Source organism: Hippoglossus hippoglossus, chromosome 16 (assembly GCF_009819705.1).
Source record: "Hippoglossus hippoglossus isolate fHipHip1 chromosome 16, fHipHip1.pri, whole genome shotgun sequence".
NCBI lineage: Eukaryota > Metazoa > Chordata > Actinopteri > Pleuronectiformes > Pleuronectidae > Hippoglossus > Hippoglossus hippoglossus.
Window position 1 is genome coordinate 3,572,430 of NC_047166.1, and position 23,023 is coordinate 3,595,452.

The following is a 23,023-nucleotide window of genomic DNA, read 5'->3' on the forward strand; positions in this document are numbered from 1 at the left end:
GTTTTTTTTTAAAGGAATTGGAAACACATTGAGCCGCGGAGCTCTGGGATTGATTCTTACCTCCCGACCCATGTCTTCTTCCAACGTTCCACAAGTGTTTAAATCAGGAGCACATTTCTGGAGCTCCTCGTGGACCATGACCCACTTTGCAGCGTCCGACCTCGTCGCACATGAAGTTTGCTTGAGGTGAAAAACGCAGCAGTTTCACGGTTGAGATGCCCGACCAGGTATTTATATCACATCTCACAGGGAATGTCACGGTTTTTAGTGATCTTAGCTCATAAATAGTACAAATAATGATAACGTTCTTCTACGTTTCTTCTCAGCAGCTATTTGTCGTTACCCCACAGTTACCAAGCTGCAAATACAAATACCAGACTGGGAAACTTAAGTGGAACAAGTTGCACTGAGTGAATCTGCGCCGCAGTTTGTCCACATTTACCTTCAGAGAGCGTTCGGCTTCCAGGTGATGTCATGCGAGCTCTGGCTGCCATGTTGGACGGCTCCAGGTCTCAGGGAAGTGGTGAAACCTTAGATGTAGTTAAATCCCCAGTAGATATATGACCTGGATCCTGCAGAGGAAACGTATTATTTAGGGGTTTTGCATGGAAAAAAAAAAGGACAAAGCTCAAAGTATCTGGTAGATATTTGTCTTGTTAATGGGTCGATTTGACAATAAAAATACTACTGACTGATTTTCATAGTTGGAAAAACGGTTTATTTCAAAAAGCGTCTTCCTGTTCTGCTGCTGCTTCATCGGCTCAAACACTTCATCCACTGTTTTCAGCCTCTTTACTAAACAATGGAGATGCTTTCTATAATATTACATATGAGACTGTGAAAGAACAAATTACTGAACAGACAAGACCAACAAAATAAGTTGCTGTAATAAATGTCAGCTTTCAAATTAATACGGAGACGCAACATTTTGAATATGTACATATCCTCACATAACTAAATACAGAGAGAAATAGATAGAAACAATAATTGCTTCAAATTCGGGTCATGGCTATGAATTGTTATTTTGCCCGCCGCCTTTCAAAATAATAAAAAGAGTTTATCAGAGATTGTTTAATTTCAGCAGCTCTAATATAACACTGGTCGTTGTAACGTGTCACTCTGTCGGAGTCGAGGTGATCTGGAATGTGATCGACTGCAACAGCCAGTCACGCAAGTGGCTCTGCATTGTTTCATGAAACGTCGAGGATGAAATGTGCCTCTGTGAAATAAAAACGAAACATAAACAGTGGAATATAAAAAGAAAGTAACATTTTGAAATAAAAAAAAATTGGCAGAAATGACATAAAATTCAGTTGTGAGAAGAACCAGGATGAAAGAAACAGACCTGGGTTAAACTATTTTGGATTATTTCACATTTTCATAGTGTGGTTAGATTTTCTCTTCACATCATAAAGTAGTAGTTTCATAATGACTTAATATGACAGTTATTCATAATGAGGCAGTTTTTCTCACATTATTATTTTATTATTACATTAAAACAGTTTCTACTAAACTTTCCTCCTGTTACTGGGCAAGTTTCTAATTTAAGTGATGATGAGAAATCCACACAGTCTCGGTCCTGTGAAAAAAAAAAACTATTCCCAAGTTAACCTAAAGTTAATATGAAGCTTCAGCAGACGGACTTAATTGATTTAAGTGTGTATTCTCAAAGTCTTTTTTTAGTGCTTTTTTTTCTGTCATCCCCCAGAGCTACAGTGGAGATTTAATTTATCTTTGTAAAATAAATTAAAAGATGAAAACTGGATTTTTCAGACTTTGACTCATGTTACTTTTAATAAAGTTTGACTGAGGATCACGTCACAAAACATTTAATTTCCATATATAGGCTTGAATTAACAGGAAGATGATCACAGCAAGGAAAAAGTGGAGCTGGAGGTTTAAGAGTGAACCTCACATCAGAAGTAGTTTGACCGTTACACATGTCCAGTTGTAAGAAATGACAATTACACACGTGATTCTAAAGTAAAAAGATGACAAGTGCAAAATGAATATCGAGTATACGAGGCCAAACATCTCCCTAAATAATAAATGATACTGTCAGACATTGAGGGATGAAGAGGATTTTCATTCATCCAATCTTAAAGCTACACTCATTAATATGGCTCCATTTTAAAGCAGCTTTTTAAAATGGAAAACGATCAGTCTATGGTGCACACAAGCGTTTCAACCCCGTCCATACTAACACACGGTGTAAACAGGAAGCGGTTGCTCAATAACAGGAAATAGTACAAACGAGGAACAGCGATATTGAAAAGTAAGAGCAGGTGACGGGCGATGAGGTCGAGCACAGAGTTTTCAAACTAAAATGGTTCCAACAATGTTTCCAAACTTCTCACTTTTAGCTGCTTGTTGCAACAGTAAAGCATTTAAAAACAAAAACCAATAAATGTGGATGTAAGCAAACAGGTGAGAAATGGGTGTGAAGGGTTCCAGAGGGGCGTCTGCTTCCACACGGCGTGAACTCTGTCACCTGAAGCTTCGTTATGCATCGTTCCTCCTCGTACAGCACGAGGTGGGATTCCGACGCTGACCTCCTCCCACTGGAGCGTCCCTGAGATCTCCATCTTTAAAACAGACTCCACGCAGCCCCGACACTAAACACGCGCTCCGCCGCTGGGAAACATGTAAACACTTTGAACACGAGCACAAAACTTAAACAACAAGCTGTCACAACAAGAACACACAAGTAGCTATTAATCATTTTCAGCGCTGTTTAAAAAAAAAAGAAAGAAGCCAAGAGCAGATTTTTACAGCATCTCACTATCGTATCTACAGCGCGTGGGGGTGGCCGTTTGTCACAAGTGGCACCGAGTAATGAATATTAATGCACTCGGATGTCAGAGGAATTAATTGTCGAGGCGGGTAAACGCTGCATTATCTGCAAGGCTGAAGTGTTTGACGGTATATCAGTGGCAACAAACCTAATTTCTAATGAAAAGTCGAGTTCGGGGGGATGAGTAATGGCCGTGTGAGCGCAGGCAGAAACAACAGGGAGGCTGCAGCTCGGGTTTTTTGCTCCGAAATTACCAGAGAAAAACAGATTTGCTCGTGAAATAATTTTATTCCGAAGCACAACACACCCGAGCTGGGAACAATACGACGTGATTTCTTATTTTTGTTTCAGAAACGCACCTGATTGTGTCACTCGAGTGCTGTTTCCTAATGATAGGTCCACAGTCGGCTGATTATTTCCATTCAAACACGGAGTAGTGTGGTTGTTTTGTGGGAGTGGACTGTGAAGTATTTTATGCAGGAATAACTTAAGCACAGAGGCTCTGAAATGTGTATAATAATTTGTAAATTTATATTTTGCTTATGCCTGTATTAATAGGTTCATGTTTTTACAAGGTGAATACATTCATGTTATAGCTTGTTTGGAATCTTGAGATATAGCATCTTATAACTAATTAAAACCAGATTTATTTAATTCGACAATAGCACTTGAACAAACATCTGTATAAGATAAAATGACAGAAACCGTCTTTGAAAAACTATTTAACGTGTATTTTTGACTTTTTAATTTGGTTTATTTCTCTGCCACTAATATGGAAGTGATTTTTATTTTTATGACCTGTACTGCATCCAGCCACCGGGGGGCGATCAAGAAGAATGGGCTTAACTTTTGGTTAGCTGTCATGTCGTCCATCTTCATTTACAGTCTATGATTTAAACAAAAGCAATAACGACGTGAACATCAGTGGTAAAACGAAACCGTGCAGATTAAATCAAGGAACAGACCAATCACTTGACCAATCACGTTGAGTATCGCTAACATCGATAAGCTCTCAGGAACAAAACGAACCAATCAGCATCAATCTTCAGATGAAATGGCAGAGCTACGAACCTTTTAATGAAATGTGCCTGTGGTGAAAATGTACCGCTACACTCGACTGGTCTGGAAACCAGCGAGCGATTAAACTTCTAACCATGAAAACCAGTGGTGAACAGATGTTACAATCAGAACCAGTCACTCACACGAGACAACAATACATTCAATGATGCTATGAAACAATAATCATCAAATATTAATATGAATCTAAATCATATGAGCATTTTTTCATGGTCAACATAACGTTTGTGGGTCAATTCTCATGAAGAAAATCATGTGAATCTCAATCAAATATGTTATGATTTTATTTTTGCTGTATTTCGGAAGATAAAATTTAAAATGACAAACTAAGGTGAAACATTAAAATAAAACTCCAGAGATTATCTTTACCACGTCTGAGCTTTGAGGGTTTTTGGAATTATAAACAGTTTATTTTTTTTAAAAGAGCAAAGAATAAAAAAAAAAAAACAGGCAGAAATGCAGATAAAGATCCTCGAGAGGGTTTTTTTGAAGTAAACTAATTAATTTTACACTCGTCTCACGGGTTTTAAGAAAGCGACTTCATTAAATTCACTGAACTTGACAAAACAAGTTCCTATTTGTTTTTCCCCGTGTTCTTCATTTCCCAGTTTGAAGAGTGCGTCCTTCAGGTGACACGAAGTCCTCACAGACGAGGCTCCTCCTGTTGGGGGGGGGGGGGGGGGGGGGGGGGGGGGGGGGTCTCTGGAGGGGTTTCACTCTCAAGCAGTGCATGCTGGGAAGATGCTTAATATGTAAATTACGTTTCTTTTTAAAAAGGATCAAAGTTGATGCAGCAGAACCAGAGATATCATCTCATTTATTCCACCGTTAGTTTGTATTTCTTGACAAAAAAATCTCAATCTCTGCAGCCACAAAAGACTTTTTATTCACATGCACAACTTGCCAGGACCCGTAGAAACTAGAATTCTCACATTGAGTCACCAGCACATGTCTGAAAAGCAGCTTTGGTGGAATTCCCCTTTAATTCAATGAGTTGAATGAACTCTCATTCCCAATTAAATGACTTAATGAATGGAAAGACATGTTTAAACGTGTGGAAAACATCAATTTCAACGAATAAAGGTGAAACAGTGCAGTATTTACATTAAGATTACCAGATGTTATTCTATGAGAAACATATGTTCCACTCGTTTTTTGTGTATTTCCTGAAGAAAGTTTAAAACAAACTTCTTGGATAAAAACACAAAAAAAACAAACAGAACCTTTTTGTTATTAAACGCGATGGAGAAAACCAACATGGAGGGAAAGTAGTCGTTTAGATTTCATGGATGCATCTGCTCACAGTGATTCGGGCTGATTTGCCGAAAGAATAAAAAGCACGGTGCTGGAATAAAGCCTGAGCCGGCGTGTAATCACAGGGTGGACTTCATAAACTGCACCGAGCTCCCAGTGTCTTTTCACTCCCTCACTGAACCTGTGGGTTCTGAGACGGATGAACAGCTGGACACGGCCAGATAGTATAGATTAGCAGGATGACTCAGCGGCTGCCTGTCAACCTCAAGTGTGTGTGTGTGTGTGTGTGTGTGTGTGTGTCCTTACAGCAGCGTCAGGGAGAGTAGAGGTAGAGCGAGAAAGGCAAAGAAGGAGAGAGAGAGAGAGCGAGAGAGAGAGAGAGAGAGAGAGAGAGAGAGAGAGAGAGAGAGAAATGCCCACAGCACAGGCCGCCATCTCTCAGTTCCAGTCCAGTGCCTGAGGAAATGTACCCTGATATTAGCTATTAAAGAGCAGATTGTCAGGGGAGCCATGCCAGCACTGACAGCAGCTGTACAATGGAGCCGGCTGCAGGCGGCCAGGAGGCTCGCTCTGGCTCTTTTTTTTCCTCCACACTCTCCTTCCTCGGGTCCCCAGCTGACGTCCCCCCCACCACCACCACCACCCCCCCGAACGCCACCCTTTAACCCACTGCGTGCTGTCGCCTCCGTTGGGTCGGAAACAGCCCTCGCAGACAGACAGGAGAGGCAGCAGCCGACCTGATTAGATTGGCTTCGTACCTGCGCCGCGTTGCAAATGTTCTCATTTATAGGGATTGGGGGGTGGGGGGGTGGGGGGGGTGGGGGGGGGGGGTGTGATGCGTTTACCGCCGAAACTTCCCCCAACAGAAATTAGGCGCGGATCATTTGCTCTCGGAGGAAATTGGAGGAGAGATAAATCAGTGTGAATTCAAATCAATGACTCCCGCTGCTATTAAATATCTCAGATAATGTTCCCCCCCCTTCGACAGAAGAAGAAGATGAAAAAAAAAGAGTGCAAGCGCCGATGCACGCTTATTTGTGAATGCAAATTTTTTCACCTTATCAATCTTTCACTGGAGGAATATTCAACCGTGACTCTTTTCTCATTTACTCACTTTGAATGCTGACAAGAGGGAGGTAGAAAAATCACGAACGTCAAATGAGATTTGACAGCGCTCAAGAGCCATGAGGGATTTCTGTCCTTAAGGTTGTGACAGCATATAATAAGGCCCAATCATTTTAATTAAAACACTTAATCCAGCTGCAGTGAAAAAGGTAATCAGATCTCCAGGGAACCTTGTGATTGCCTGAGTCGGTGGACGGGCTTCAGAGCGGCGGCGCCTCTATCGCCACAGCGAATCTCAGGGGAGAGTCGGGGGGTGGGGTGGGGTGGGGGGTGGGGGGTGGGGGGGGGGGTGACGTACAAACGGAGGGGAAGAAAAGAAGCGGCGTCCCGTCTCGGAGGGTCACGGCACTCGTCCTGATCCACCTCTCTCTCTCTCTCTGTTCTGTTCGTCCTTGTTGTCTTCACCACTCCCCCCCCTCCCCATATCTCTCTTTAATTGTGTTTCGTACTCGATTACTCTCTTTTAATGTTATCTCCCTTCCCCTCACCTTCTGGCGTCCCTCGTTCTTTCTTTCTCCTCGACTCACAAACCACTTTGTTTTCCCACGGTTGTTTTGGGCTCAAACTTTGCTGACTTTTCCAGTTTCACTTTCATTCAACTTCTCATTTTCTTTCCAAATCTGCCCTTGTTCGTGTTTATAATCTTTTTCTTTAACCTGGCCTCGATCGCTCCCTCTCTCTCTCTCTCTCTCTCTCTCTCTCTTTGTCTCCCTCCTCCTGCTTGGCTGTTGGGCCTCGCTCGCCCATACCAACTTTAGATTGATCACAGTCATTACCTCCATTAATGAGAGGGGATTGAGTTCTTAACTGGGCCTTGCAGAGTCAGTTAGGTCACACTGACTGAGGATATGGATTACTGGAGGCTTCCCAGAGTGCACGGCTTCCTCCACCAGCCAAAGTACACTTTAATCACCTGCCCTTCCAACAGCAAATGGCTGTTAAATGACACCGTGGTAGATGTGTTCACACCAACACAAGGGCAAACATACGCATGACTCAACCCAGGCCTCAGCGACGAGGCTCTGCAGAGGGCAGATAAAAGACTGAAGCGTTCTTCTCCACGCTGATTATTACTCATTTACATCACACTTACTACAAACATGATACGACTGTGTAGTCCTCACCGAATAGAAGAGAACGTTAAGGTGGTGCAGTGCGTTTGTCCCGTCACCTGAAAAGGTTCTTGGTTCGAATCCCAGGTACATCCCACAGTCCAAAGACATGCAGATTCACTTCAGTCCCTTTTCCACTGGTCAACAACCCACTAAGACTTTTGTCACAATCTGCCTTCACTTCCGGTCCAAGTGAGTCTGTAATACAGGTGTATGTGTTCATTTCTTCTTTATTTTGGCCATATCTGCTTGTGCTGCAACTTCCGTTCACTTGTGTTTGTGTACTTGTGGTTTTTTGCTAACGTGCAACAGCGATTTATGTCTTTGCTTCATGCAAGATGAAACTCTGGTAAGATTCAGAGGTGAGGTCAGTTTCCAGTGACGTCCAACATGACTCACTGGGAATAAAAATGGAAATGAGTCAATCGCTTTTGTTTAGCTGGTTCACCCACGTTTAAAAAAACCTGCGTATACACACTAATTTTAGTGTATGAGGTAATACATGTGCTGTTGACTGGTTTGAGCAAAATCACACAAAACAAACGGAGTCGATGTCAGATGAAGACTGTGAAATCCAGTTTAAAGCCCCGGGAAAGAAAGGCAGCTCCTTGAGCTACAAGTGTGGCGAGAAGACAAAGTACCGTTTCCCAGGTGAAGAATAAAAGTTTATGCTCAACATTAGATTTGTTGGACACTTTATGTTTCATCTTCTTGGAACCCGAACTGTCTTTCCTCCTCGCAGTGTGAGCCAAGTCATGCCAAACAAATCACGGAGCCAACTCTGTTCTGAATTCACAAAGATGAAATAGATATCGATCTGCACACTTCACATCCCACAGCAAACAAGCAGATTGCCAAAATCCGGGAGTGTTTTTTTAATAACGGCTCCTGGGGAGGTTTCCCAACACGAATACGGCAATTCTCTGAGTGATGGGTGTTTTCTCTCCTCGACTGATGTTACAAACTATGTACGAAAGCTGAAAGGGAGATTTTTGCTGTAATGGCTGTTCTGAACAATGGGTCAATTCTGAGTTGATCTTCGCCAGAGAGGAAAAATCTCTGGAGGGAAATTGGTGCAGATTGAGTTTCGCAGCTCGTAATGAATGCACCACAGAAGATCTAAACAGAAGCAACGAGTGGAAGTGCAGCTGAGAAGAGTTAGCACCAGAAAGCAATCCCTAACAAAGACCAGGCGACGTCTGATTATCACTGCAGGACCGTTCTGCCGTTGCGTTTATTTCTGCTCTCGTGGTAAAAAGCGCGAGCCAAACGCAGCTCACTGGGAAACGAAACGCTGGCTCCCACCGACACTGAACCTTCACTTCTCTGGCCCCACTCTCAGTCTGGTGGTGGTGCCACTGAAGAGCTGCCCAGAGAAGCAGGTGTGATGGCAGCCTGCTGGACGCCGGCGAGATCCAGTGAGTAAATCGCTGTGATTTCAGGTTGTTGTGATGCCTGGCACAGCCGAGCGGACTGGGAGGAGGTAGTGGTTAATTGCTGGGGGGGCGGAGAGGTCGCTGCCATTATTCATCGGGAGCGACAAGGTCAGCGGCATCATAAATAGTTCACGGATTAATTATCGTTATTCCGGTGACGACCTGGGCTTTAATGGGACACTTCATGTTTGAAACTGCCAACAGGAAATTAGGCTTTTCACTGTCTTCTGCTTCAAAAGTGGGAGTCATGTCCTCTTTATTGTTTTTCAGATTACTGTGCTCTTGTTATACAAAGTGTACGAAATGCCGTATTCAAAGCTGCGAGAATTAAAAAACATAAATAGCGCACACAACATAAATAACGCACAACTAGTACGTGAAGTCGCCTTTTCCCGTTTCCAGAGGCGAGTCCGCAGACGTTCAATTCAGGATAATGAGGAGAACAACTCAGAATAATGACCTGTTCTCGCCACATGTTTCTTCTTTAGTTCAGTCCACTGAACACAGACGTTCAGGTGGAGGGGATTTGGTCGTTGGTGCAACGCGCTGCACCACCGACGTCTGATCCTCCCACTCGTGCTTTAGGTGTGAAAGACGAGGAGACGAGGAGCTCAGACCTGCTGCTGCTCTGCAGTGAAAGGAGCCGCTGAGGTGTCGCTGGTGACAGTAATCGATAGGCGCCCTTGCTTAAGGTCACCTGGTTCGTGTGATGGACGGATCCTGTCAGCGACGGATAGTAAATAGTGTTAAAGAGCTGCCGCAGCTGCTTCATGTGGTTTCACTGACCACAGCCGTGATAAACGATCCTATAATTACCGCAGCTAAGACGGTTCTGGTTTGATTTGGTTTGTTTGTCTGATATTTAGCAGGATTGTACAACAACTACAGGATGGATGAGCACAAACGTTTAAGGGATGCATGGTCAGGAATGAGTCTTATCTCAACCTTGATTCCTCAGAGTAATTTATGGATCCTGATGAAAAGAAATCTGACGTTTCAGGGACAGATTTTTATTATTGTGTGTAATGTGGTGCTGATCCAAATAAAAATCTGGATGTAGTGAATTCAAATGTTGTAGAAGAATGCGTTCACCGAGTTGAAAATACAAAGGACTTATTTATGTTCAGTCTTGAATTTCGAGATGTTTTTCTTCTTTGTGTTTTTAGAAACCTTTATCTCAGGCGCTCTCTTACGTTCAAGCACCTTGGGGTTTTGTTGTCTGGCGATGAGATGGAGTGACACTGACGCAGCGATGCAGACACTGCACCGAACTATTGCTGTGAAGAGGAGGCAGGAGTTTATGGCAAAGATTCAATTTAATGTTCCGTCTCTCGCTAAAGGTCAGAAAATGTGTTATAGTTTTTTTACAAAATGGGGAAACTTGAGGCTAAATTGTCAAAGTAACTGATTATTGTGATGCTGTATTCAGGTAATCTGAGGGGAAATCTGCCAGTGTTCACACTCCTGCTCCCTCTGTTTTCCGTCATGCTTGACATTTTAACTTGAGTCACATTTCTGTACGGTAAATCTCTGCCATCATATCTTCTAACCCAGATTAGGGATTATATATGTGGCCAGGGGACAGGATCCTGCAGGACGAGATGCAGGGAGGTGGAGACGGATGAAGTCCATCAAGGTTACTTAGATGTTATCAGACATTGGCCACCAGTCAAATCTACGCCATCTTTGGAAAAAGGTGTATATATATATATATATATATATACATTCATAAAACCATATTTGAATAACGTGGCTGTACACCTTTCATTTGTATGTAAAACTATTCTATTGAACAATTGGATTCATGTCTAATCCTTGATAACGTCTCTTGATCTCTGCGTCGCTAAGAAAATGAACCTTTAGCTCTTCATCAGTCCTTCACAGCGTCAGAGTGCACATCTGCCCTGATGTTCAGCTCCTCCATCACTTCTTATCTACACAAGTCCCCAGATCAACCTTGGTTGCTACGGTTACTGCGGATGATAAAAGGTCCTGTAATGCAGATAAGCACTGGGCTTCGTTAACCTCGTTCTGACCTTGCCTTGTGTTCGGTGTGTTATCGAGTGAGACGGGTTCTCTAGGTAAGACTGTACATAAGAGAACGAACGCTAATGGAAAGAAATAAGATATAAAAATGAACATTTTCTCGTGTGGTTGAGGAGAAGCTGACAGCTGCTGCAGCAGGGACCTGGACGAGCTGAAGAAAAAGCAACAGATGCTGATTTAAAGGGAACTTTTTATTTAACCTAAAAACAGCAGCTTCAAAATGATTTTGATGGTTCTCTGAATTTCAGGAGTCTACATTGACTGTCTCTCCTTTAAACTCCACACCTATACTGCAGAAAATTATTTTATTTGTTTAATATAGTTTTTTGTACATTTATCTTTCCCTTGGTCCCTTTCACTGCTTTAAAGATGCGTTCGAACATGCAGAAAGTTCATTAAAGTCGAGTCTTTCAACTGCGACATGAGATAATAACAAGTGTAAATGTGCCAAGAGCCCGTTTCAAAAGGTTAATGGATCTGATGCTCTCAGTCACTGGAAACCACAGAGTGAAACATTTATGTACTCTGAAGCATTTAGCGCCAACTTTCATCAGCGCGTTAGAACAATAAGCTTCAATTTCACAACCTCAGTTTGAATTTAAAACCTAATTTCTCCTCCAGCTCCTTTCGGACGTGTGCACTTCTTTCACCGCAGGTCACAACAGAGACGCGGCTGCTGCTCCAACCTCTGATGTGTTTTTTTAACCTTTGGCAGAAGTGAACCCCCGTCACAATGCGACTTCGAGCACTTTTTCGCGGCGCCAAACTGCCGACACCTCCGCTGGGATAAATAAGGGCCGCATATAATGGCTCACAAAAATAGCATGACATAATTCACTATTGATTTGCTCTCCTGGCTGTCTGATCTTCATTCCGTGACACAGGAGCGGGGGAGAACTCGGAGGCAGCGGCATCGATCAGGTCGAGCCGGCCGAGGCAAAATTTCATTTTGGTAAATGTGGCAGCGGTCCTCTGTATTCCACACACAGACACGTGCCGTTGTTTTATGGGTCACATGTATTGACTGAAAAATATCAGACGGCTCTTTCAGAAAACAGCATGTTAATGTGATCTCACACTGGATTAGAGCCGTCACCGGTATATTTATATTTTCTGCCCGGCTAGAAATACAAATGTGTAGTTTTGGGACATATTTAGAGGCTGAATCATTTATTAATGACCACACAACCAAGTCGGTGGAAATTGTGTTCGGTAAAACACGATAAAGCTCATATCAACATAAAGAAATAACAACGACAGCGTTGACACTACACAATATACAGATAGGACAAAATCACTGTGATATTTTCACTTTTAGTTTTTTGACTCCTTTCCTTTTTTACATTTATCTGTTTTCTACTTTTATCTTAGTCTAAAGTCTTATATAGATATTTATATAATTTTTCAAAGTCACAATAACATTTTCAAGATCTCTGAATTTCTTTTCCCTTCACTATGTCACAAATATGTAAAAATCCACACAGGTAAAACAAATTTGAGGTCCATACAAATAAGGTCAAAACAAAGACACTATTCTAGATCAGCCACTTGTTGACAGATGTTGGATGAAGCCACATGTATTCCTCTCTACAGATATCATCCCTGATGCTGTGCCCCTCCCGCTGTCCCCCGTGCTCAGAACGGCACAGCTCTTGGCGACCCCCATGATGCCGGCGCCGCCGCCCGCGCCCGCGGCCTTGCCGATAGTCCTGAACAGCGCGGCAGCAACAGCCCCGGAGTCTACCTCAGCTGCCGGAGGGGAAGACTCGCCCTCAGAACCAGACCTGGAGCCCGAGGCCGAACCCGAGGCGGAGACGGATCCGGAATCGGAGCAGGAGAAGGCTCGACGTCTCCTCTACTGCTCGCTGTGCAAAGTGGCCGTCAACTCGGCGTCACAGCTGGAGGCTCACAACAGCGGTGAGAGTCGTGTGACAGCGTTAGAGTCAGATTATCCGTCTGTCGCGTGCCGTCAAACTGAGTCGGAGCATCAGGAGACGAATGACGACAGGCTGAGGGAATAAGCAGATAAAACCTGTGGAGCTGACTGTGCTTCAACTGGCTCTTTAATACATCTTAGAGTCTATCTATCGTCATCTTACCCTGGAACTGCATCATGAATTATTCGTAGCCTCTTAAGCCTGTTTGTTGTATTTGTCCTTCAACAATATATTGTTTGTTTTCCCTGATGTTTCATCGTCGTATGAGGCGGATTGGTTTTACAGTTCTGAGTCAAGAGTCAAGAATCTAGGACACGGCAGAATTTCTGATTCATAGGTTCTTGATCAGAATCATTTTCCCGCTCAGAAAGGAACCTGACCTCTGACCTCTGACCTCTGACCTTCAGGTACGAAGCACAAGACGATGCTGGAGGCCAGGAGCGGCGTGGGCTCCATCAAGTCCTTCCCCCGGCCGGGAGTCAAGAGCAAAGTGGCCACGTTGACCAAATCAGTGACGGGTCTGCAGAACAAGACGTTTCACTGTGAGACGTGTGATGTGCACGTGAACTCAGAGACTCAGCTAAAACAGGTGAGAGGGACGGAAACCGACAGATCTAATGAAAAGTGGGAATTATTATATAGATTTAAAACTATGGATATTCCATTTTGCATTAATTGAAGTGTGTTAATTGTTGGATGGATTACTTGCAGATTTTATCAGATGTAATCAGCGAGCACAGGCTAATTAGTGAACAGTTACTCTGCAGATTGTTTTATTGTATCCAGGTCAATTGAGATCCTTTCTAAGAAGGATTTGAAATATGATTTGAAAAAGTGGTGAAAGACTGAAGATAAAGCAAACAGCTCTCAACGTCCCCAGCAGATGAACCACGAGGAAGATAAAAGATAAATAAAAGGAGCAGCTCTGTTTGGGTTTTTCAGCTTTTTTGAAAGTCTAAAAACAAAAGACACCATGTTCCAAACCATCGTAGTGTTGAGTGATGATACCTTTTATCTATGATTGGACCTTTGAATGTAAAGATGGACGATGTGGGTTTCTAACACGAAGCAGTGGATATTTTTGCTCTACTTTTCTTTTTTTTTAAACCCACTTATTGTATTGATGTACGAGACTTTACTTTTTTGCTGGATAAAGATATACGTGTATATTTTGGAGGGGGGGATACAAAGATGCGCCGCTTCTGGAAATGATCTTTTCTTTTCACCCTGCCGTGCCGCTGCCTCAGCGTCAGGTCTTCGTCGTGCACTGTTGCGAGAACTCAAAAGGAAATCTGGTTAAGCGCAGGCAGCACGAGGCCAGGAAATCAGATTCCTCCAGTAAAAACACACAACTGACTTTCTCCTTCCTCAAATAAGGAAAAAGCGTTTGTAGTTTACATGATGTTGAGGAAATCCAGTCGGCGTGGAGAGCTCGGAGCCATCTGATGTCTCTGTGATGTTTTCCTCGGCTGAACACTCGGCGGAGGGATGTGTATCTTCGCTCGTTGCTTCGGGGCACGTCGCAAAATCTCCTTCTCTTGTAGCAACTGATCATCGTGTCATGGGGGCGAGTTTCATCTACAATACTCGAAACCACCTCTGCTTTGTCTGAGCCAACCTTGAGATTTTTCTCGCTGGAAACACACACACACACACACACACACACACACACAATTTTTCATGCGGAGACTTTCACTGGGTTCTTCTGAAAAGCAGCGATGCTCTGTGAACAGAATCCAGCTTGACAAAATTTCCCGTTACGGCTCGAAAACCAGAGGAAAAGTGCGATTGTTGAGTTCACTGTAAGAACTTGTGAAGAAAAACGCCTCGTTTCTCCCCACGTGTGCTCGCACTGAATCATTCATTGGTTCGAGGTTATTTTGGAATATGTCATCGCAGATTCTTTCACTTGTTTATCTTCATCTTGCACTTGTTTCTCATCCTTTATCATCAGAGATCATTTATTAGAATATCATATCCTCTGCATCCGCTCTCAGCGCGACACACTGCATCTAACACGGGATCCTAATGTATTGTTTGGTCTGCGCTGCAGCAGAGATATTACTGCAGACATCATCACCACGGGGGGGGCTCAGTCGGGATGAAACCTTCAACGCTGTATTACTTTTTTCGCCCTGAGACATTAAGTGTATTTTTAGTCGGTCAGGTTCCCACCTCAGCCAGTGATAAGTCATCTGAGCTGAACTGGCATCGAGCCCGAGGCCGAGGCCGAGATACCCGGCTTCGATATCACAGCTAATCTGTCGTGTTTTAAAAACAGCAAAAAACATAAATTACATTCACTGTTCTGTTTGTCTGACGGATGCAATATCTCAGACTTCATTAAACTGGGTTTGAATTGAAATGGAAATTTTCCATGATCAACTCATTTTGATCAAACCCCTGTCTTATTTGGAATAAGGTCAATAGTGGGAATATTGGCCGTTGAAAATATCTTTACACTCCCCAGTGTTTGCTCATAAACAACATGGCCATGGACCGCTGCATGCGTTTCATTTTCAAAATCTTAATTCACTGTAGAGCCACACACACACACACACACACACACACACACACACACACACACACACACACACACACACACAATGACAGCACACCAAACAAACTCATTTGGTTGAAATGCAGAGATCCAATCACGAGTGTTCACAGGAGACACATTTTAATTCCAGGTGTGAACTAGTGATCTTAGAGCTTTTTATTCATGGTCCCCAGAGAGAGAACAAATAATTTCAATCACCCCAACTGACAAAAAAAAGGAAATGTGGCACAATCGGTGTATCATATTATCATAAATGTCATCAACTCAGGCTCCGATCATCAGATTTTCAGTTCGTCGATTTGAATCCATTTCACGCGAAGACGCACCAGTAGCATCTGCATTGTTTGCCCTACGTTGCCATGGTTACACAGCAATCATGGATGTGGAAAAGTAGTTGTGTGCGTTCATCGGAGCGTCAGCCAGCGTCTCTCCTTGCCGCCGCTGCCGCTGCTGCTGCCCACCCTGGCAGCGCCGCTGTCTTTATGTTTGTGCTGGAATCAACAGTGACAGCACCTTCCTTGAGTTTTTCTTTTTTTTCTTCCTCTGCTTCCACTTTCCTGGCTTGTCACGGGAGGCCACAGTGAAACCGACTCCCGGTCACGCCATCAACCGCAATATTCAGTGAAAAGTGAGACAAGGGAATGTGTATTTTAGGAATTTATAGGTCACGGGTTATAGACGGGAATGGAGATTGATTATTTTCTGTATTTCTTTTTTGAAATTCAAAGTGCATGTGTGTATTTGAGATTTGCCTTAAAAGTGACATGAAAGTGAGTGTGACTCAGGACTGACACCTCTCCGTCTCGTTTCCAGCACATCAGCAGCCGGCGCCATAAAGACCGAGCGGCAGGTAAACCAGCCAAACCCAAATACAGCCCCTACAGTAAACCGCAGAAAGGCCCGACCAAGCAGCCGGTGAGTCACTGAACGCCTCGCTCATCTCATCTGATCACAAGTCGCGGTGTCGCCAAAACAATCACAGCTCTGTTAGACTCTAATGAGACGGACGCATCCGCACATCGGAGACGGTGATTGCTTGAAATCTGAGACTGTGACATTGTCGGTCTCCAATTTCCAGCTACTTCCTGTCTCTGTTCTAAAAGGGTAAATAGAAAGTCCATTGTTCCCTCTCGTGCTGTTTGTGTGGGAGAGAACAATACACACACACACACACAGAAGTTTTTATCTTCAACTCTCTTTGTTTGTCAAAAAGAAAAATCTGCGCTTTACGCCGCTCTTCCCCTGTGACTGCATCCAATTCAATTACATGTCAACTTTCATTAGTGCTACCCGACTTTTATTAGAAATGGCAAAAAACCTGTGGCAGTGAGCACTGTGATTTCATATTAAAACTTCATATTTTATTGACAAATGGCATAAAAAGAGTCTGAACTGAGCCAGAAGAACTGGAGGGAGAATGCAGACTCAGGTCAAAAACTATTTACGTGACGGTAAATGTCAGTTTTAACTAATTCTGACGACCTCTGCACGTGAATTGCTTCAGCTCAGATTATCGAGCAACCTGAGAAACCACTGATTAGAATAAAGATACTGAAACTTTAACTTTGAAAGGATCTTCAGCTTCATCAGTTTAACTTTGGTTTTTTAACTTGAAAAGGTTTAAATGCTCTGATGTTCAGAAAACATCAAAAGTGAAAGTGTGTCACGTGACCTCTAACATAATCTCTTGAGGTCATTGATTTGATCCTCGTGCACTTCAGAGGAGGTAAAACTAATTAAACGTTTTTCTGAGTTCCACATGAGGATCTTGTGAGGATTTGTGTGAAGTCGCCATGTGGAGCAAAAACACGGTAAAAGACAAAGACGAGCCCGACGGCTCATCCTCCAGAAGCCCGTTAGAAAACAGCATCCATCACACCCACTGTTTGCAGCGACGCAGCGCGGGGGTTACCAGTGTGGGGGAAATGGCTTTTTATGAAACCCATCATTGACTGAGTTAACGGAGAGGAGCTTCTCTGATGAGCGCAGAGTAAAGAATGCTTCCCATAGGGTTACGATGCCTGAGCCGGTGATTGATAACCCGTGACGACGGCTGCCGTCCTGCTGCTGCGGGACCGTAGCTTTTCCATTACTGATACAGGAGATTAGGCCAGATAACTTCGGTGACCTTTTCACCCTATTAGGCTGTTGCTGGAGGTCGGCTGCTGCTGTTTGCCTCTCACTCTTTGTTTCTCTCCTTTGTGCCGTTTTTATTTCTTCCTCAGTGAAAAAGAGCCCAACTTCACTGCTCCACTGTTTGTGTGCGTTAAAAACCCCTTTGACTTCTCCTCCGCACTAGAAGGAATAAACAGATGCAGGTTGTGGGTTTAAATCTGCAGGATTCTCCCCTTTCCTTCCTTTTGCCATTTGCTCGTTAACGTTTTCAAAATCCTGTGACAACGCCTGAAAATTAGTCTTGTTTTTGGGATAAATTGAAGGATTTGAGGCATTTTAAATAAATCTGCGGTTCAATCTGAATTATTCTAGATAAAGAGACAATAACAAAAACCTAATTTCTGCAAATGTCAGAATTTGTGGGTGCATTCGAATTCAATAAATGAATAATTGTTTTCGTATTTGAAGGGTTGTGGTGCGGGTTGGTTGTGTTTTGCACATCACTCAATCTTATTCGACTATTTTATTTCTTTGATTCAGTTATTCCTGATTTAAATCAAAATCGTTTGTATATTTATATTATTAATTATTATATTAAGAACTACAATTAAATGCATTTCTAGTTTTTGCACAGCTACTCGTGTCTGGACAATATTTATTGAGAACTTTGAGTTCAATGATGAAGGTGTTAAAATCTAGAATGGCATTCTGGATTTCTATTTGGATCTGCACCAAATTCCAGGAATTCATCAAGATCCATGAATTATTCTTTGAGAAATCAACGAGAGTTTGGAGATTTGCCATTTTCATCAAGTGTTGACATCATCTCATCACCCCCCCGTGTATATATAGATTGTATTTAATATATTTTGTCTCATTCCACCAGATTACATTGACCTTGGGGAAGGAGCACCAGTGTCAACCTCTGACCGCCCAGATGCTCCCCGCTCACCTGGCAGCGGTGGCCGCCGCCATCGGCAACGCTTTGACACACCGCACGAACCACGTCACGAACCACGCCCCGACCCCCACCCTCTTCCAAACACAGTCCCTCCCTGCTGCTCTGCTCCGCCCCGCCCCCGGGCCTGTCAGGACCTCCCACCCACAAATCCTATTTGCCCCTTATTGACCCGTTGGACCCGAGCGGAGCCGCTCCACCTCCGGTCAAGGACCAAACCGCGTGCTTCACCCAAACCAGGCCCGAGGAGTCGATGTCGGCGCCTGTGCTCCTTCTATGCACCTGGGAAACTGAACATCTTCACGCCGAGATCCGACCTCTCACCTCTCCTCATGTGGATTATCCTGCATTCAACGCTGAACTGATCGACAGCGAAGCATCGGGCGCTTGTCTCGTGACGGATTTATTTCTCTAATCCAACGGAAGACCTGGACTCTACATGCTTTTCTGTGCCATCCTGCCGCCAGACCTGGACCTACATTGTCCCGCAATAATGTATAAGACTAATCCCGTGAACTATGCAGTGTCATTATTTCATGATGTGAGGCACAGTTTGAGCTAAACGTACGGTAGGGATATGCTTTTTGTACAGATACAGCGTGGCACTAAGATCATTGCTTTAGTGGAGGGTTGCCGTCGCTCATAATTTAAAAAGGCTGTTACTGATGGAGCGAGCAAGGCCCTCCTCTCTTCCTGTATGCACTTTAAGCCCCTCCTCTGTTGATGTCTACATTAGATGGCTAGACTGTGTTAGATGGTTAGAGTACGTGTCGTGTCGTGTGTTTCTGTCCTCACATTATCTGTGTGTGTGCGTACTTCTGCATGTGTGCTTGTCCATGTGTGTGAGTGTGCATATTTGGTTGGGTGTGTGTATGTGTGTGTGTGTGGGTGTGTGTGTATGTGTGTGTGTGTGAGCTTCCCAGCCACCATAAGCCATGCCAGTCGATATCCAGCACACATCGTCACTGATCATGTCTCAGGCCAAAGGGACCACAAAAGGCTTGTGTATATTATCTGTCAGTGTGTAAAAGGTGAACAATTTCAAATAAAAAAGAGTCCTAATTTGTTAACGCTGCTGGTTTTGTGCATCTCACCTGTCGCCCTGGTGCAGTAGAATCTACAGTTTGTGCAACGTGTTCCTTTATAATGCACCAGCAGGATATTCAAGTCAAATACACAATACATAAAAGTACTTAGAGACTTATTCTGCATATTGATGTTGATCATTTTAATCAGGTTTTCATGCTCTAATGTTCAGGACACACATCACTGTCCTCACACTGTCCGTTGCTGCAGCTCCTCTTTTCAGCCTCTGTCTCAAACACTTGGTTTTAGCTGCTGTCTCTTCTCTGATTGGCCAGCTGACCCACTCCGTTATGATTGGTCAATTTCTTCAAGGTGTGCAGGAAATGTCTGACTCTGCTCGAGCGTTACCCGGCGTTGTTAAGGGGCTTTGCCAGAAGACGTGCATCATGCAAGTGTGGAACATCACAACGATGCAGAAGCACTGAGGAGCTTCAGGAGCCGTGTTTTCTCTCTGGGGAGAAACTTAGATTCTGCATTTCAACTTTACATAAACAATCCAGAAGTGCACTCAGAGCTAAGGCTGTGAAATCCTGAATCATGTGCCTCCTTTAAGATTCATTTAGAAACACAGACTCTCTCACCTTGAACTCAAGGATGATCATATTTATTGTGCTGTGGGTTATTCAGTTTTCCAAGGTTTGGGTTATAGAACATTGAGGTTTTCACAAACACACTCACAAAACAAAGTTTCACAAAATTCTAAGCATTTCCTTTCCTCTGCTATCAAAATATGCTCTTAAAGGACGTTTGCTCTCCTTGATTGTATCATAATGTAATACAGAGGCTGATCTATAATCCATAATCTGATAAGACATTGATGCAACTGAGAGGAGATGAATAAACAGAGTGAGCAGCTCATCTACATCTAATCAAAACCAACGAGGAAGACATTGTTCTGCTGACAGGAACAAATTTCTATAAATACACATGAGAAGGATTCTGAGCTGAACACATGCAGACGCTCTAATAAAAACACAAGGTAGAGAAATGTCAACCTGTCTATTTCTTCTTCAGAGGCACAAAGAAAATCCATACACATGCACACATGCACACGCACACGTCATAAATACATCCATAATGTCCCTAAAGGTTCAGTGATATAGGTGAAAGGGATCTGTTGAATATAAAATAATCTTGGTCGAATAGTTTTCTTTACCCTAGAATGAGCCCTTTATATTTAAATACTAAATCCTCTCTACGGAAGCAGCCATGGTTTTTTTACAGTCGCCCAAACTGGACAAATTAAACCTTTTGAGTTTCTATGACAACTGAAGCTACCACAGGTTCTGTTTCATGTTTGGAAGGGAGGGAGAGGTTTAAAGGTTCAGTGTGTAGAATAAAAACTCAAAAAAGGTTTAGTCTGTCCAGTTTGGGCTACTGTAAAAAACATGGTGGCCTCCGGAGAGAGGACCCGCTCCTGATGTAAATATAAAGTATTTAAATATAAAGTATTTCAATAAAAAGGGCCCATTCTAGGGTAAAGACAACAACAACTTAGATGAAACACACTAGTTAAAACATAACTAGGATTATTTTTAAATCAATTTCTGCCAATAGATCCCTATCACCTAAATCCTACAATCTGAACCTTTAAGTCAGACACGGCTTTGTTCCATCCAGGAAATAACATCACTGCCAAAAACAGATCCAAGCGCCTCAACTTTGACATGTTGGAGAGACACCAACTCACCACAGCACCGTAACTCACACGGTACAAGTTGTTCTCTTTGAACTTTTCCATGAACCCAGAATCTCGTTTGTCATCCATCGCTCGTTTGTAGCACATCCCCCCCCCCCCCACCCCGAACTCCCCGACACATGACAGTTGGCCGTCCTGTCACATGAGGGAGCGTCTTTCCACCAAAGCTTCAAGCTCCAAAACCAACACAGGAGGCCGCCCGAGGCCCCGGCCACCGCTTTGTGAGTCACATCCCTGGCCGCCGTCTCTCTCCCAGTTAATCTCACTGGAGCGATGAGCACAAACATCTGTAAGTGGGAATGCGGAGTCGATCTGCTGTTCAGCCATCGACAGAAAACCTCCGTCAGCGATGAAAACGCTGACGGAGCAGCTGAATGTCCGACTGACTGAGCAGTGGAATTTATATCACAGCAGCTAAACGCGACTGAGAGAAAGAAAATCTCAGGTTTCGGTTCTGGATGATTTAGAGACTGATACTGAAGTCAAGTCTCAGCTGAAGCAAGTTTCAAGACAAACTCCATGTCGCTATTTAACAGTCTGAATAGAAGATGTGCAACTTGGGCAACTGTTCCACATCTAAGGTCATGAGGCCTTTGTATGAACAACGCAGCTCGTTCTCGTCTTATTTCGTTTTATTTCGCATAATCAATAAGAAAATCCAAACAATCAGCAGGTAGATGGTGGATTTAATCCAGAAATAAACAGACTTACAGTTCAGTTGACGGGCGGCAGGCAGATAAACCACACATCCAAACTTCTGAGGGAGCACGACTGAAACACCATGAAATAATCCAACATGTGAAGGAAGCAATGAACTGAAGCAGGAGCGTGAGGAACGATGAATAAACTCAAAGGAAAGTAAGAGACAACAGGAAGTAAGGTAAGAGACAGACACAGACAGGAAGTAAAGTAAGAGACAGACACAGACAGGAAGTAAGGTAAGAGACAGACACAGACAGGAAGTAAAGTAAGAGACAGACACAGACAGGAAGTAAAGTAGGAAACAGACACAGACAGGAAGTAAAGAAAGAAACACACATAGACTGTAAGAGACAGACACAGACAGGAAGTAAAGTAGGAAACAGACACAGACAGGAAGTAAAGTAGGAAACAGACACAGACAGGAAGTAAGGTAAGAGACAGACAGACAGGATGTAAAATAAGAGACAGACACAGACAGGAAGTAAAGTAGGAAACAGACACAGACAGGAAGTAAAGTAGGAAACAGACATAGACTGTAAGACACAAACACAGACAGGAAGTCAAGTAAGAGACAGAATAGGCTTCATTTTAGAACAGAGGACAAGATGGTGAATGTCTCTCTTATGAAGCCACATTAAAATTCACTAGATCCTGATTTTAACTTGGATCTGCAACAAATTTCACACATCTCGTAAATATCAGTCCTATAAACAGGCCTTATTTTTTCCCTCCATATCCATAAATTATTCTCTGATAAATCAAAGAAAATGTTGGGAAACAAAAGATGTTGCAACGTTAAAGACAGTGACACAGAATTCCAGGCTCCGCCCCCTGATCTCTGATATCATGGGCTCATCTCTGACCGACACCGCTTCCTTCCAGCAGGTTGCGCTATAATCTGAGCAATTGTTTTTCAGTAATAATAATTATAAACAAACGGACGCAGGTGAAAACATAACCTCCGTGTTGTAACTAGGAAAGGATCTCCTCTTCAACAGAAGCAGAGTCGTGACTATTATGCTCCTGAAATATAAAAAGGATTCTTTTCCTGCACGTCTCTTGACACGGATCATCACCAGTTATAATTATGTGACATTTTCTTATGCACGCTGATGTCAAAGA

The 23,023-nt window shown here is 43.3% G+C and overlaps 1 protein-coding gene across 1 annotated transcript in view; it reads left to right on the forward strand.

Moving 5' to 3' along the window:
* znf385d (zinc finger protein 385D) overlaps positions 1 to 19,569 on the forward strand; it is a 64,912-nt gene extending 45,343 nt beyond the window's left edge. Inside the window, exons 5-8 of the mRNA XM_034611952.1 lie at positions 12,438 to 12,761; positions 13,189 to 13,370; positions 16,155 to 16,256; positions 18,343 to 19,569. Of these exons, the coding sequence (XP_034467843.1) occupies positions 12,438 to 12,761; positions 13,189 to 13,370; positions 16,155 to 16,256; positions 18,343 to 18,585 (851 nt within the window). The 3' untranslated portion in view covers positions 18,586 to 19,569. The remainder of the gene's footprint in view (positions 1 to 12,437; positions 12,762 to 13,188; positions 13,371 to 16,154; positions 16,257 to 18,342) is intronic.
* Positions 19,570 to 23,023: the final 3,454 nt, after the last annotated feature.